General features: G+C 40.1%; 1 protein-coding gene across 1 annotated transcript in view; it reads left to right on the top strand.

Annotated features, from left to right (window-relative positions):
- ramp1 (receptor activity modifying protein 1) overlaps positions 1-16,165 on the top strand; it is a gene marked incomplete at both ends in the record, with an annotated part of 68,255 nt that overhangs the window by 41,503 nt on the left and 10,587 nt on the right. Inside the window, one exon of the mRNA XM_083922236.1 lies at positions 493-628. Coding sequence (XP_083778362.1) covers positions 493-628 — 136 coding nt within the window. The remainder of the gene's footprint in view (positions 1-492; positions 629-16,165) is intronic.

The raw sequence follows: 16,165 nt of genomic DNA, 5'->3' as shown, positions 1-16,165 counted from the left end.
TAAAGAAAATAATAAAACATGTCAATATCAGTGAAGCGTTGCAGAAATGGAGAGGAAATGTTGCTAACCGTAGTGAAAGGCTCACAACTAAGACTCACAGCTATGGTTAACAGAAGGCTCAAGTTCAAATGATGTGTGTCTATATATGTGTGTTATTTTGGGGGTCTTCTAAGGCCATGACATACCTAACACTGTGATAGCAGATGGTTCTTCAGTGTCATGTCCCACAGATGGGGAAATATCTTAGTTTGCAGTGACCCAAAAAGAGATGACAACATTTAAGGTCGTAGCTGCTTTCTATCCTGTGTGTGTTTTCCTGTGCTTTCACGCCGCTATAGACTTTAACCGGGCCATATTAGGCTGCATCAACTGACTTTGTACTACTCACACACTTAAGAGTGACAATGGGTCAAAAAAATGTTAGTTTTCTGCCATTTTCTCTTTCTCTTCACTCAGTCACATCCGTCTTTTCTCCCCTCCTTCTATCAACAGTGTCCCAGTGTGTTTTTGCGCTTGGGTGTGGACCCCACTATCAGTCTAACATCGAGGATTTCTGCCTGGCCAAATTCCAACTGGACATGCAAGAGCTGGATCAGAGACACTGGTGTAGCTGGGAGGACACAGTCGAGTGAGTAGGATGAACACATAGTGAGAGAGACACACACACACACACACACATCCAGATCCCAATGCAAACAGTTGGACATTCAATAAAAACAACAGCATAATCAGCTTACCATATTAAATGTGCATGAGGAATTGAATCAGCAGATTAATTCTATTTGTTAGTTTTAATTCAGTAAAAGCATTAAACGCCTAAATGCGATCGATATGTCCCCTAAAAGCAAATAGCACAATGATTTCCACATAGCACAAATATTGCCTTCATTCATCATCTTTGGTTCATTGTAAGTAAACAACATGGATGTCAACTCCTGTGGGGAAAAAAAGCAGTAGATTTTGTTTGTTTCTGGCTGGAGGTCTATACAATCATCCAACACTTTGGTCACCTTCCAGCAGCTGATTAGATACTGGGTGAGAGGCAACAGAGAAAGAGCTTGAGTGGAAAAAATGAAGAGGGATGAGAGGGATACGCAGAGATAGTGTAGAAAAACAAATGCTGTATGCCTTTGGCTTAAACAGGGATCTTTTGTATACAATTTTCTCTGCACTCAATGCAAAACATGTCTGGCGTCACAGGTTTTCACAGTTGCTTATAGGATTTGAGCGCCAGTTATCAGCATAATTTTGTACAATTAATTAATTACATATATTATACCCCCACCCCCCACTTGACTGTCAATTTAAAATTGTCCATCAAACTGTTTTGTATTCAAACATTAAAACCCCTTTCCTGAATTACCTGGCTATAATATCATACTGCCTCCCTGAGGGCCCTCGGAAAGCTCATAACTATCAGAAGCCTTAGAAGAGGAACCCAATTAAGCAAGTTTCCAATAGGCCTGACCTTTGACTGGCTGTTCTAGTCTCACAAGCAGCATTGTCTCTGTTCTCATGGAAGTACAAACTGTTGCTTGGGCCAGAGCCAACTATGTCATAGTAGGTTTGGAAAAACCAAGCTGCAAGGTTAATTTAGGTAAAGGAACAGTTGGCCTTTGTTGACCTACGTTAGGCTTTTACTGTAATAGTCATTCAGGCAGTACATTGCACTAAGAAGTATGTTATTGCTCTAAGTGGATAAAATCATCCCTCAAACACAGCCCCATTTATGTTTGGATAAATAATAAATTGAGAGTGCTATAGAGCTCTATTTTGGGGCATGTGTTAGTCAGTGTCCATCTATGTGGATATCCTGATATATGCAGATGACACAGTCACATATGCTCAAGTGACAGGTACTGAACAAGTAGTTTTGTATAATTTATGTGAATGTACAAAAAATACAACAATATGGCATTGAGGTTTAGAGTTAAAGTTGTAGTCCGTACGATTTTCATCTCATTAATTGTCTGTTTAGTTACTATCTGTCAAAGATCTAGTCAAAAGATTGATCAGATAACCCACTTAGCGCTTGTATTTGCTGAGAAGTACGATCTGTGTGTTTGTGGCGACATTCTCTCACTAAAATCAAATGCGGTGCAGAGTTAGTAGCGCTTTTCACATCAGTCAGTAGCAGTTTGTTTGCTCTGGTGGAGCTCATCACTGGTGATTATGCTGCGTTTTAATAAACTTGGACCTCTGGAAGTTCCAACTTCAACGAGTAAAAATGCAAGTTGGAATTTCGAATCAGACTCGCTCTTTTGTGTCTGACCAGGGCAGGTCCATCTCATTACTGGTAACTCATAATTGCAGATCAACAGACAGGTTCATCTTCAAGTCAAAACAAAAGAAACAAAAAACAAAATGAACTGAAGAAGGGCATAAAACAAAGCGACCACAGAAAAAAACAGAGTAACAATTGGGGGTGCCTTGCCAAGATAGAGGGCATTGAAAGCACAAAAGGAGCTGAGGGTAGATATCGATGTGGCTCTAATTTTCTTCAACAGGTAGGTATAGCTTATGTTTTGTTTTTTTGTAAATATAAACTTTACTTAAGCTGTCTATCTTTTTAGGTTAATTGCAGATTGTCTGTTTCTTTATCACCTGTATGTGGAGAATGTGAAAGCGTGACGCTGTTTGGTTTTGAAAGGAACTCTGGGAGATGAGGTCCGAGGGGTGTGCCTGCAATTGAATCTTACTGCCAAGGTGACCACCAGAAAAAAACGTAACTTATTTCTAATGCATTACAACTTGAAATGATTTACTTTTTTTTACAGTAGTGTTTGGTAACACAGAAATTAAACATGCATTTACTCATTCTCATTTTTTTCACATTCCAACAATATCATTACAACAAAGTCTGAAACGTGGGCAGTCACACAATCAGACCAACCGTTTATCCATATTACACTGAAACTGAAAAGACGGCAGCTAGAGATTCAGTCTCTTATTACAGTAAAAGTACACACACAACTGTGGCAAGTATAGTTCAGTTAGAGCTACTTTCCCCAAGCCACTGACCATTTATAGCAGATGGTGAGAGAGATCTCAAAGAATGCAGACAGCAATGAGCAACAGGGAATCTGCAGGGAGAACTAATGCCCCTGTTACTAAACATACTCAAACATAACATCTTAACTACATCAACAATACCAAAAGCTCATATGGAGCAGAATGGGTAGTGGAAGGAGCCAGCTTTAGCAGAGTAAAGTGAGAAGTGTCAGGTAATGATGAGCCGCGCTGCACACCTGCATGAATATGATTGGATGTGACTTGTCAGCTGATAGCCACAATTCTGTGTGGGTCATCACTGTGAAGCATGAAAACATGTTGATGGTGTCTATATGTCTCCGTGAGTGTGTGTTGTATTCAGGGCCTTCCTACCTCTCTTCCTCATCTCTCTCTTCAGCTGTCACTCATCACTGTCACATCAGCCTGACTTTATACCATGCTCCCAACATATAACACACTCAGCATTGTGCTGTGCAGTAGCTCAACTGTCTTTCACTCTGCCTTGGTCCTAATCTCTTCGTCTCTGCATGAAATCTATCCCATTCTCTCTCACTGAAGCAGAAACCATGAGTAGAATGATAAATTATGCTCCTATAATCACGGCTCTTACCATTTTTAATACCCTTTTACATTTTTCACAGACTTATGATTCCTAAAATAAATGTCTAGTATGTGCCATGACAGTCCCATCTGTTCTGTTGAATTGTTGTCAATGTAGCAAACATTATTAAGTGCATGTGTGTATTCTTCTCAAATCCCAGAATACACCTAATCAAATTACTTAACAAGCTTTCAAACACTCAATAAGCCTTTGCATGACTGTCTTTGTTTCTACATTAAAACTGCTCCGCTGTGTGCATTACAGCTGTAGTTATAATAGCAGTGTCTCACAGATGCTAATGCTAAGATATTGCATGTGTATCTGTCCCCTTGCAAATTAATAACTGGCATACTTCCCCAGCCCCACAAGCAGACATTGCAGAGTGTCTCATGGTATTTGTATTTGTTCTCCTGTAACTATATCGTTTCAGCATCGACATTACGATGTGCGCAGTAGTCACAAATCGCAGGATGTGCGATATAAAATGAACTCAAACACGTCATACTACAACTTTATTGCTGTTTGATACAAAAGGACACAGTTCTCATTCCCCATGATTAGTCAAGTGTTTCCCGACAGTCTAGGTAACATCAGGTCCATCACATTTTCATAAAATATTTTTACACATCTCAACGGGTGCCTGCGGTCTGACAGCGCGCCCTGCAGAGAGCTTGCCACTTCCCGGGCCATGCTGGAACCTCTTCCTTCAGGTGCGAGTGTCTGCAGTGATCCAGCGTTGTAAAATACACAGTCTCGTTCATCATGCTTTATTGGAAAATTCACTTGTTACAGCAGCTTAAGATTGAAAAGGGCAAAAGAATAATAGTCATTGAAAGTAAATGAGTGATGAATTAAAATTAAACCAAAAAAGATCAAGACAAAAATACAGATATGTCCATGATGGACAATTACACTGGCACAGGATACAAATATCTATGTATACACTGTACATGTATTTATGATTAGAGCACAAAGTGCTTCATAGATGTAGCCTCTTAACTCTGCTCCCAAAGGACACCGGATTGATGAATTTAACTTAAAAATGTACAAAATTATCTTTAGGGAGCCCCCTAGAGGTTGAAAATTACTGTAGGCTATTTGTTTTATATTGCAATATATATCACAAGGGTAAAAAGATTGCAATGTCAGTTTTTTCCAAAATCATGCAGCTGTAGTGTCCACATCAGATCTCAGCATGCAATGAGAAAAGGGCAGAGAACTGCCCTTTACAGGTCACCACACCATTACCAAGTCAATACAAGGATTCGTTCCCATTCAGATGCAATTGTGCATTAGACTGTGGGAGGAAAAAGGAGCATGCAGAACAACACGATCAAGAAATGAATATGAGCCTATCTAACTTGCATGTGACAGTGTTAATCACGCAGCCACTGCAAAGCTCATCAGCAGAAAGTCACTCCTGTCTTTTGAGCTATTAATCTAAAAAGGATATTTGAGATGCAAACAAACAAATGTCCTGCTGGCAGCTATTAAAATCAGTAAGTAATAGTAGTTAAAACTTCTCCCAGGACTTGACATGGTCACACCATCTCAGCAGCCTGGTAAAGAAGGCCAACCAGCATCTTTACCATCTCAGACGGCTGGGAACTTCAAGCTCCCCTTCAGGGTGCTTAAGAACTTATACACCCATACTGTGGAGAGCAACGTGAGTGGGAGCATGATCACCTGGATGGGGAACACCACCAAAAATAATCAACTGGCTCTGAGGAGAGTTGTTCACTCAGCTGAGCAGACCATCAAAACCATCAAAACCACCCTTCCCCACCTGCAGGACATTTACACTAAGCGCTGCAGGACAGGAGCCAGGAGGATTATCAAGCACCACACTCACCACCACAACAGAGTGATGTCCCTGCCTCCCCCGCGGAAATGGAACCGGTTGCTCAGGGCTGACACAGAGAGAATGAGGAGGGACTGAACGGGATGCAACATGCTGCCATCGAAGGTGTTCAATGGCATTGGTCACTTTACTTGTAAAAGCATTACTTGTTTATGTGGTATATTTATGGGGTATGTGTTTTATGTGGGTTATGTGTTAGTAGGGCACCATGCACAACTGGATAGTAACTTGAGCATTTCCCTTCTGGTTTTACCTGTCCAATAATCTGAAATTAATTGAATTGAATATTTATATTTAATGTTTAATTTAATTTAATGTTTCAACTATTAATATTAGATTGAATTTAATGTTTCAAGTATTAATACTTGTTCTCTAATTTTGACATCGGATGTATATTTAAACCTGTGCTTTTCCTATTTTGACATGTCAAAATGTGAACAGATGATAAAAAGACAAAAGGCTATAATAAGAAAATGTTTTACCTGCCTTCACAATACCTCAAGTCGTTAGATGATGTGACAGTTCCTTTTTGCTACCAACATTACAGACACCAATATTGTATATGGGTGAACTTTGAGATGCCTGTTTATAAAACATCCTACAGGTCCATTCCATAACATTCTTCATAACTGAGAGACCCTGTCTCCTAAATATTTAATTCCCGTACAACTTAAATGCATTCTCACTTATGTTCTGAGGGACATGTATTTTGTCCTGGATGATGTTTTTTTTTTTTTTTTAAACGTATCACAAATTACTTTGGATAAAATACATAGGAAGGCAGATGGGCTGGATGACTTTCACCCAGGACACTGGTGATCATGTGAAACCTAAAGACAACGTTGACTTATTTTAACTTACGTAAACTTACATAACATCACGTATGTAACGTATGTAACAAATACACTTATTTTAAGCCAAACCGGAATCTTTGCTTAAACCTTACAAAGTAGATTTGTTTCAATTCACAACATGAACCACGTGTTTAAATCTGCAACTGTTTCACAACCTGGGGGTTTAATCCGGGAGAACACATGTTTCCTCTGAAATGTAAATGAGAATGTAGTTTGTCTGTATAGTAATGTACTTTTAGAAGACAGGGTTTCCACACCGGTTTTCTTGCAAGTTGGATCGCCATAACTACAAATCTTGAATATTTTACATTGATGCTGACAATATTTAAATGATGTTTGCTTTAATTTCGTATTTCGTGATCTTTTAGAAGACTCTTGAAACATGCTCGAGTTGTGTGCTCCATTACAGGACGCATCATGTGTGCATATGTTTTTGCTGATTTTGCTGTTCAATTGTTGTATGCTAATGCATTTAAGTGCAGATCGATTTGAAAGGTCTGAGCTGAATTTGCATATTTAGATTCTGCTGTTTGCTGTGGTCACATACGGTACACAGCTCAATCCAGTTCAATAGTCTATCAAGCAATCTATATTTTATGGAAATATATGGAAATAAAGGGTTTTCCTGGAAGAAAGGGAAAATGCACTCAGACAAGTGAAATGAAAAAGACAGCAAGATTTATAAAATGTCATATGGTTTAGAACATTAAAGGTGTCGAAAAGCATCAATATATTTAGGTATTTCACCCCAGATTAATGCTGCTTAAGTTTAGTTTCAGATCACAGTTCTGTTCACACTAAACCCCATTTTTCTTTCAGAAAGAAGCTCTTGGTGAGATGTTGGTGGCTCATTTTCAGCGCTAAAACAAAGCCGAAAAAGAAAAGAAGTGCTAAAGGATGTTGTTGTTGACACACATGTTCACAAAGGTGCAAGAACCGCTTTGGCCTTTGTTGTGAATGTGACACATATAGTAAAGTTCCTACAGGAAACCCATCCCCCCGGGGTTTTCACTCAACCTGTGTCTCTCATTGGCTGTAGCTCCACAACAGGTCCATATACGTGTCTCTGAGGCACGCAAGCTAGCTTGTGTCTTTGAACAGTTCACAAAGCGCTCGAGAACCTATTTGCAAGTCCAAAGCCATTGTTCATTTCCCCATACTTTTATCTGAGAGCTCCAAAAACTAACATTGATTTGACAATCTGAGCTAAAGTTATCAATAACAGACAGTTGCTTACATGCAATTTGCATGACTCAGAATCACAGGCTGCCAGGTTAGACCCAATGCATACAAAGTCATGTTCAAACAATTACGGCTGGATAAACAGCTCAATAAAGCAATATACAATGTACCTTCAATCAGTCACATCACCTCTTTTGAAAGTCTTTTTTATAAAACGTGTCATTCTACCCTGACAGAGGGCTAAAACAGAAGGCAATTTCACTTCGTTATTGACAGCATACAAGACATAACACATGTATATATACATGCAAAAGTGTAGCTGGGAAAGGGAAAAACTCAATAGTGCATTTTTAATATTCTCAAAACTGCCTCTGGCTACCGGACATGCCTTGGGCAAAGTGATCTTTATTTGTAAGTTGTCAAACTATTCTGATACTGGCTCTGTTGGGAAAAACGTGGGGTTTGTATGATAATTCTAAGAAGAACGCTGTTGCAGTTTATGATTCAGTGTGCTAGCACTCAGGTATGTACAAGACACTTAGCAGATGGAAAATATGACAAGACTGCTAATGCAGATGGAAAGACTAAGACATCCAGCTGGAGACAGAAATGATAACATGTCACGATCTACCTTCAATTTGATCTTTTTCCAGCATGTTGCTTTAAAAATTAAATCTCTTAGGGTCCGCATTTGTCTCCAGATGACAGAAATAAAAAGATGGATACATAATAAATTAAAATGTAATCATAGGCCACAGACATGCACTGCAAACCTTACATTTTCTAAACATTACCCAGGTAAGCTGTATGTGAGAACGCAAATATCCGAATCAGTTGGGTCAGACATCAAAGGGACTTTACCCGGTCAGTCTGTTTAATATCCCATGTGTGAATAGAGCTGCTCATTATCCAATGTACTCATGGCGAGCGAATGGGCGTGTTGATGCTATTCCTATTATGCAATGACGAGATTCGGAAACTTCCATACAATCAGAATCACAGACAGCCAACAGTTCATCACAGTCTTACCCATAAATCGTTTTCCGTCTCTTTTTTTCACATTCCATCTTTTACTTACATCATGCTTATTTCTCATTCAGCCATTAAATCTCTCACTAAAGTTTTATAGCTTTTGGTTCCCTTGAGACACTATGCGAGGTCAGAGTACCACAGACTCCTCAATAATACACATGCCACCTCGGTCACTGCCTACGTCAGGAATATGTGCAGAGATTTAGTCTGTCTTTGTAAAGCTAATGGTTTGTAAAGGCTCTTTTGGACCAAAGAAGATGTATGCACTGCAGTTATTTCATGTGAAAGAATCAGTGAGCTAAAGAAAAAAAAGGAGAAGATAGACTCATTATAAAACAGCTGCAGAGAAAAATAGAGAATGATAAAGGATTTGCTACTCAGCTGTCATGTCCAATGTGTCAATGGCATCTCTGAACAAAGAAAGTAACAGTTTAATTGTTTCAAGCCGATGGGCACAACTCATTATTAAATGTCAGAAATGTAGATGTTTTCAGCAACCATTGTAACAGAAAATGCCTTCTGGCAATAACTGGGGCGACAATCTGTTTTAAATCCTATGACCACAGTGATTACAAAATCCGACTTAATTGTGGTTGTTCACCCTCAGAAGTTTACCCTTCTGCTAAGAATATTAGCAGAACATCAAATTAAAGCTATGATCTACCATTTGCAATATTGCTAATTGTTATTTACATTGTTTATACGGCCATTATGGTCCTGTAGTTCGATCCTTTATAGAAATTGACCAATGCTATCCATCTGTCACGGAAGGCTCCCATTGGCTTGTACCCTCCATCAAATCCTCTCGTCTCCCCTGCTGCTCAGCATCCAGCCTCATCCCCTCATCCCCTCTCTGTAAACTCTGAGCGGCTAGTGATTAGCTCAGCAGCTCAGGGCTTCTATTACCATGGAGAAGGAAAGGATCGATACCAGCAAGTGGCCTCTTCTTGCCCCAACAGCGAAGGTTCGAAGAAAATGTATGTCGATGAGGAAAAGGCAGAAACCAAGAGGAAATGTGACCTACATAGGAACCAAAGACGAGTCAACATCGGGGATTCCTTTGAGCGGTGGAGAAGGCTATTTTTAGCCGGCCAGCCTCTCTTCTTCTGCCATAAGGGGCGTGTCGTTAGGAGGTGAGAGAGGGTCACACGAGCTTGGAGGGAGGGATCGTGGAACACTGAGGGGAGGGGTTTGGTCGGGAGGGGGCAGGATGCTTTTTTTTTTAAAATCTGTCTCAGGATACTTCCGATCGAAAATTACCTTTTTTCTCTTTCTTTTTTAAAAAGATTTACGAAACCAGTAAAACCGGCTAAAAACGCTGTAGTACACATGCCAGGCCTGGATGTGGTGCTGTAACTGCCACAGAGATACCAACAACGGAGAAGAAGAGATGGGGAGACGCTGCGTGCAATACAAACATCGACGAGTTTCTTTCTAAATCTGGCTACTTCCCAAATCCTCATCCATCCTAAAGAGAAATCTAGCGACTGTTTCAGGTGTTATTTAAGACTTTTGTGGGGTTTTGGAGACACTGATGCATGAATCACTGCAGTCATTGCCCTCACTGTTTTTTGGACCTGGAACTCAACTTGAGAGACTCACATGCAATTTAGAGGCTTTTCAGAGAGATAGACCCGCCTCATTCCGGATCCCAGGTTGGGTTTCAGTTGGAGACTGGTGCTCAGGAAGGGAGTGACAGGGTCGAGGAAATGGGGAGCGCCAACAGTGTGTATGTGTGTGTGTGTGTGTGTGTTTGTCTGTGTGTGTATGTGTGTGTGTGTGTGGGGGGGGGGGGGGGGTACAACAACACTTATCTGCATCAAAAAGTTCAGCCGCCTTTCATCTTGTTCTTAAAACTTTAACATTAACATCTCGAGATAATCTGCTGTGTAGGCTATAAATATGTATGGGGTCTATTAAGTAGCCTATGCTTAGTCAATCCATCTCCCAACCCTGTAGGCTGTATCCATTCATCCACTGTGTCTTATGCATAGTTCATAACCATGGTAAAAACAACTTCAGCTTTACTGAGTAAACAAACCATTTAGGCCCAAATTCTCCAAGAAGATATTTTCCAAAAGTATTTTTCTTCTGATTATTAATCCCTGTCTGTATCTTAGTTACATGCTGATAACAAGTCGTTATTTTCTCATTTGTAAAGTATGAAGTACTATGCCCCTTTCACATAATGCAAAAGAGCTATATAATGTTTTTGGTGACCTTGTAAACAAAGTCAATCTTAAAAGTCTGTTTATTTTCAGCCCCTGGGGTCACATTAATGCAGGATTAGAACACAGCAGATTTTGCCCAATAAAACCAACAATGTTTTTGATTAATCTTAATTAAGGTCTAATCCTCTCCCTTTGCCCTGGTCTCTGTTTTTCACACCACAGGCTCTTAGTTTAAAAATAGCTCTGTTCCTTAGTTTTACAAGGGCTTTTTTTGCATGATTGTTTGAGGGTATTTCGGTCAGTCAGTCATGCATGCCTGTCAGCCGTCTGTAATAATTAAAAAACCCTTTTGTCAGTAAGCCCACATCGGGGTTACGTGCGAACCCAGGCCAGAGAAATCCAGTGAGCTCAGCAGTGTGGAAAGCTAATTGAAGTTCCCTTTCTGTGGAGCTTTCTGTGATTTAACAGCTGATTAGTTGGTGATTAGAAATGGTTTGCCGTATGTTTTTACAGCTATAATGACTGGATAACATCCAGAATTGCCTGGATTGCCGCGCGGCTGCAGCTGTTACGCAACACATCCTTCATAGCTTTCGGACAATGATTTGAATATTTGCCTCGGTTAGGGAGGTTTTCCGTTTGTATTAGAGTTTGATGAAAGTGGTCAAACTGGCTGACATGAATTTCCTTCCATTCATGTTTGTCTTCAGATGCTAGAAAGGAGAAACCTCTGCATTGATCTTGTTCCTAAGGAACAAACATAGAATCTCCCTTTCTCTTCCTTTGTTGCTGTGAAAAGACCAATTATTTATAAAGTCCCCACTGCTGTTACTTGCTTTTAGTAAATTGGTATTCACACACAGCACTGTCTTTGAAAACACTTCAAATTAGATTTAGAACTGAGTATATATGGGGCTCTTTAAAAGAAGAAACAAAACAAAAAGGGTTTCCCTGCTCCAATTGAGCCGTCTCCTTGTTCTGAGCCGTCTCCTTGTTCTGAGCCTTTGCGTCAATACTGCAAACAATCACTTTGACGTCTCATCGGTCTCGCTGGGTTTCCATAGGGGCAGAAGAGGAATTAAGAATGAGTTTTCTTCCCCTGTTTGTGTACTATTACCATTGCACCACACATAAGTTTTAAGGCAGTTCCACTGCAGTGTTTTTTTATTTTAAACGTCTTGTTCCCTTTCTACAGTCAGAGAAACTTAGATTCATTCATTGTAGACTTTTATAGACTTTTTAATTATGATTAAATGTATGTTTTGATGTGACTGTGTGTTATTATATGTTCAGAAAAAGATTAAACTAAAAATAAAAATAAACTGTTCAAAAAAGTGCCCATGATACAAGAAAAAACATTGACAAAATATTACCATGCTTTCTGTATTTTCTGTGGTTCGGTTTAAGTGGCAAAAACATAAACGCATGGATTAAACTCAAACACAATATTGTCTAACTACCAAATATCTTAAGCCATGTGAACATACGGGCCAGATTGACTTGGGCTTTTTAGCCAAAAGTTGAAAAGAAAGAATGTTCACATTCAGTGAGTGGAGCGGGTTTAACTCGATAAGTCACAGAGGAGCGTCATGCTTGGATTCATTTGCTGAACACAACTGCTCAACTCAAACTCAGATCGAACTCAAACTAGACAGCACAGATGTATGAACCAAGATTATTTTACTGTGTTGCCTATTTCTCACCTCAAATGTTTTCAGAACATTTTAATGACCAGCTTAGCTCAACTTGCATGAGTGGCTCAGCTCATTTTGTTGCTGTAATTAGTTGTGTGTCAAATTTTGTTGCTCTGATTGGTTGAGGCGTGAGGTGCCTGAAAAGAGCAGCATGTGTCTTGTTTTTCTTTTTATTGTAGCTAGCAAACCACCATCACTGCCACAGAAGGCTAGCCTCTCAATCCTTCTGATTAGGCAATGACCACAAAAGGCCACCCTACACTGCTAAAGACGGTCTGTCTGAACTGTGCCTAAATGTGCAGTGGACAGTCTACAACTTGCTGCCCCTTTATGTCACTGGGTAGAAAAATGTTTGAGAAAGTAAACTTTTGCTCGAGTCAGACTCTTAGGGCGCACTCACACTGTCCTTCCGCACCGCGACCCGGGCTTAGGGTACTTGTCCCCCCTCCCTCTCCCCCCGCGCCCCAGCCCCGTTTGTACTCACACTACCTGGGCCTCGGCCAATGCTTCTTGCTGTCCATACGCCATCACGCCGTAACACGTCACACGCATTGATCGCGTGTGTGTGGCTTTGTTTACAAATCTTTCCACAGACCTCTGAGTTTTTGTGCGTCTTGTCGACTGTTTTTGAATATTTTCATCCGACCAAATCTGCAGTAAACACTCCACCTCCGCATCACACCAACATGAACCTTTCACCGCCATTGTTGTTGTTGTTAAATGTCCTCGCATGGTCCGTCCTTCTATTTACATGTCCGAACAGGCGCACATAACGCTACCGCCGTAGGGCTCGTGCTCGTACACGTGCGCACGCTCGTGCTCGTACATGTGCAAACGGCTCCGCTAAAGCCCACCTCTTTCAAGTCGCTGTCGGCTGTTATGCGCGGAACAGGTGCACTCACACTGCTTAAAGGTACTAGGCTTTAGCTGAAAAAACGGTTTTGGCTCGGTACAGAACGACAGTGTGAGTGCGCCCTTATACTCTGAAACATAAAATGCAGCAGTGGTAGTTCCTATAAGTTTCGTGAATATAATGAGGTGTAGGCTAAATGAATATTCATGTCATCTATGATGAATGCCATTCTGTCATCGCTTCTGTATTAGAGCACATGTACATAAACATGTGGCAAACAACACAGACCTATGCAACATGAGAAAAGAGGAGATACAGAACCTTAAAGTCATAATCGATAATTAACTAGATGAAAATCTTACGGAGTACAACATTAAGAACTTAAAAAATAACAATAACATGTTACATGTTTTTGGTTCATCCTGCAGGTTCCAGAGCTTCTTAAGATGCTCTCAGCCTAGTGGATATCATGTAAACCTTAACATGCTTTTGGGGCTCTTGACTGTTTTGCTATTGAGAGCTGGAAATGAGCACTGACATTTTATGCAGACATGCATCATTGACCCTGACAGTTTCTTGCTTGTTATTTGACAGTCTGTGTTTTGGACCAGCAGCAGCAGGTCAGCATGTTTACAAGCTTTGTAAATATTTGGTCTTAAACAACGTGCTGTAGCATCTGAGTTAGTTTACTGTATGTGTGCTGATCTATTAATGACATTTCAGTAGAGAGAGAACAAACATTTATACACACACACACACACACACACACACACACACACACACACCCACACACACACACACACACACGTATAAACTGTATAAAGAGTCACAGAAGCAGATCTATGGCGCAATATAAACATACACATACAGTACCCATGCAATTATTGACATAAACACATGCATGTCAAAAACAAACGTCAACACACATTGAGCTCCATCTGTTCACTTCTGAACTTTGAGACAGATATAGAGGGAGAGAAAGAGAAAAGTGAGAACAACTGTGAACAGACAGAAGACTGTGTATTTGCGCGTGTTTATTTGGGGAACCAAAACAAAAACTGCTACATCACTTGAAAAAAAAGCATCTTTCAGACTTTGCAAAATATTTGATCACTTTTGTTCTCATGTAGGAAAGAGATAGAGTTGCACACATACATACACACACACATTTTTGCACAAATATGTTCAATCTCCCCCGGAGGAAAAGAGATGCAGGAGGCTAGCAGAATAACAAAGTAGAAAGAAAAAGGAGAAAATTGTGTCTGATGTGTTTAGTAGTGACAGTCTGGCCTGTTTTCTTTATTTATTTATATCTTTGTTGGCAGAGGGAGGAATCTCTTCCTCTCTGCTTCTGGTGGTCTCTTCAAGCAGCAGAAACTTTCTCAACAGCAAGTGATGACAAGGGGCTTTTCTGGTCTCAAACTTTAACATGAGAGTAAGGTGATGCCCCGCCATTGCACATTACAGGACAGGGGAGATGAAGCGTGACACTAGAGATTAAGATCATAGGCAAATTCCTCAGAGGATTTCAGAATGTCCCAGGTCCCCAGGTAATACTAGTCCCCTGAGAATAGGGCTTAGGTCAAAATCAGCACAGATATGTACCTTTGTGAAAAAAGACAATACTCTTTAATCTTCAGTAGATTCATCTCTGTGGGTCGTTACTCTTCTTCTACTTCTTTAATGCTTCATGATCCATTTTTCTAATGGACCTCTTATCAGATGTTCTCCTCAGTTAAAATGAACATAATATGAAGGCAGTATCACCATTGATCAAGACAACCTGCAGTGTTTTGTATCTTATGCGTTCTATATTTGGATCATCTTTGAATTGGTCACAAGCTGGCATCGAGTGTCATTTGGTTCTTATGTACTTTTGGTGAAATGTGTTTTATTTTCAGGAGGGTATTATAGCACTCAGTATTCAATGATTTAATCTGTTCCCATCTGTTCTTCAGACAAGTTGGTCAGCACAAAACGAGATACAGTGCCTATAGAAAGTCATGATACCCCATTGAAATAGTCTTTTTTGTTTGTTTGTTTTACAGCCTGAATTGATAATACATAAAAAATATATATTTTTGCGGCGTCATTTACACATTTTGCCATACAACATTCAAGTGTTTTTTTTTGTTTTTTTCAAAATTTCTGAAAATGAATACAAAAAATTAAAAAACTAGAATAGCAGGGTTGAAAATGTGACCAGCCCCTTTAGAAAAAACATTACAAACATTCTCAGGAAAAGCCGATCACCTTTCAGATAACACACCAAGTTAATTGGCCTGAAAGGGTTTCAATGACTCGTGCTTCAAGTGTAATTTTTTTTTTTCATATGTTGGAAATAAAGCATTCATTCATTCATTCATTCATTCATTTGATTGGCCTGACATCAATTGCCGTGTTTTTTATTTTACTTCAGAATAAAATCAGCTGTTAATTGAGGATTTCACTCCTAGTGGCGAATGATAACACAAAGAAATCGCCATGGTTTGAAAGATGCTTTCAAGAGAGCTCTGGGATAAAGTTGTGGATAGGCACAAGTTAGGAGAAGGATATAAAAAGATTTCAAAGGCTTTAACTCTCCTTCTGAGTACCGTTCAGAGTATTGTCCAGAAGTGGAGGCATATGGCACCACCCAGACCTGGTCTAGATCGGGCCCCCCCCCCTCCAAACTGGAGGACCGAGCCAGGAAAAGATCGATCAGGGAAGCTACCAAGAGGCCCACAGTGACCTTGAAGGAGTCACAAGTCTGAATGGCAGAGGTTGATCTGTGCATGTGACAACAATTTCACAAGTTCAACATGTATGGCAGGGTGGCAAGAAAGAAGCCTCTTCTGAAAAAATATCACACTGAGTCTCACATTGAAGATTCTGATGCTGCGTGGCAAAAGGTCAGAGCTCAAAA

Source organism: Echiichthys vipera (assembly GCF_963691815.1).
Source record: "Echiichthys vipera genome assembly, chromosome: 10".
NCBI classification, from domain to species: Eukaryota; Metazoa; Chordata; class Actinopteri; order Perciformes; family Trachinidae; genus Echiichthys; species Echiichthys vipera.
The sequence above is the reverse complement of the archived record's forward strand: the minus strand, read 5'-3'. Positions and strand labels throughout refer to the sequence as shown.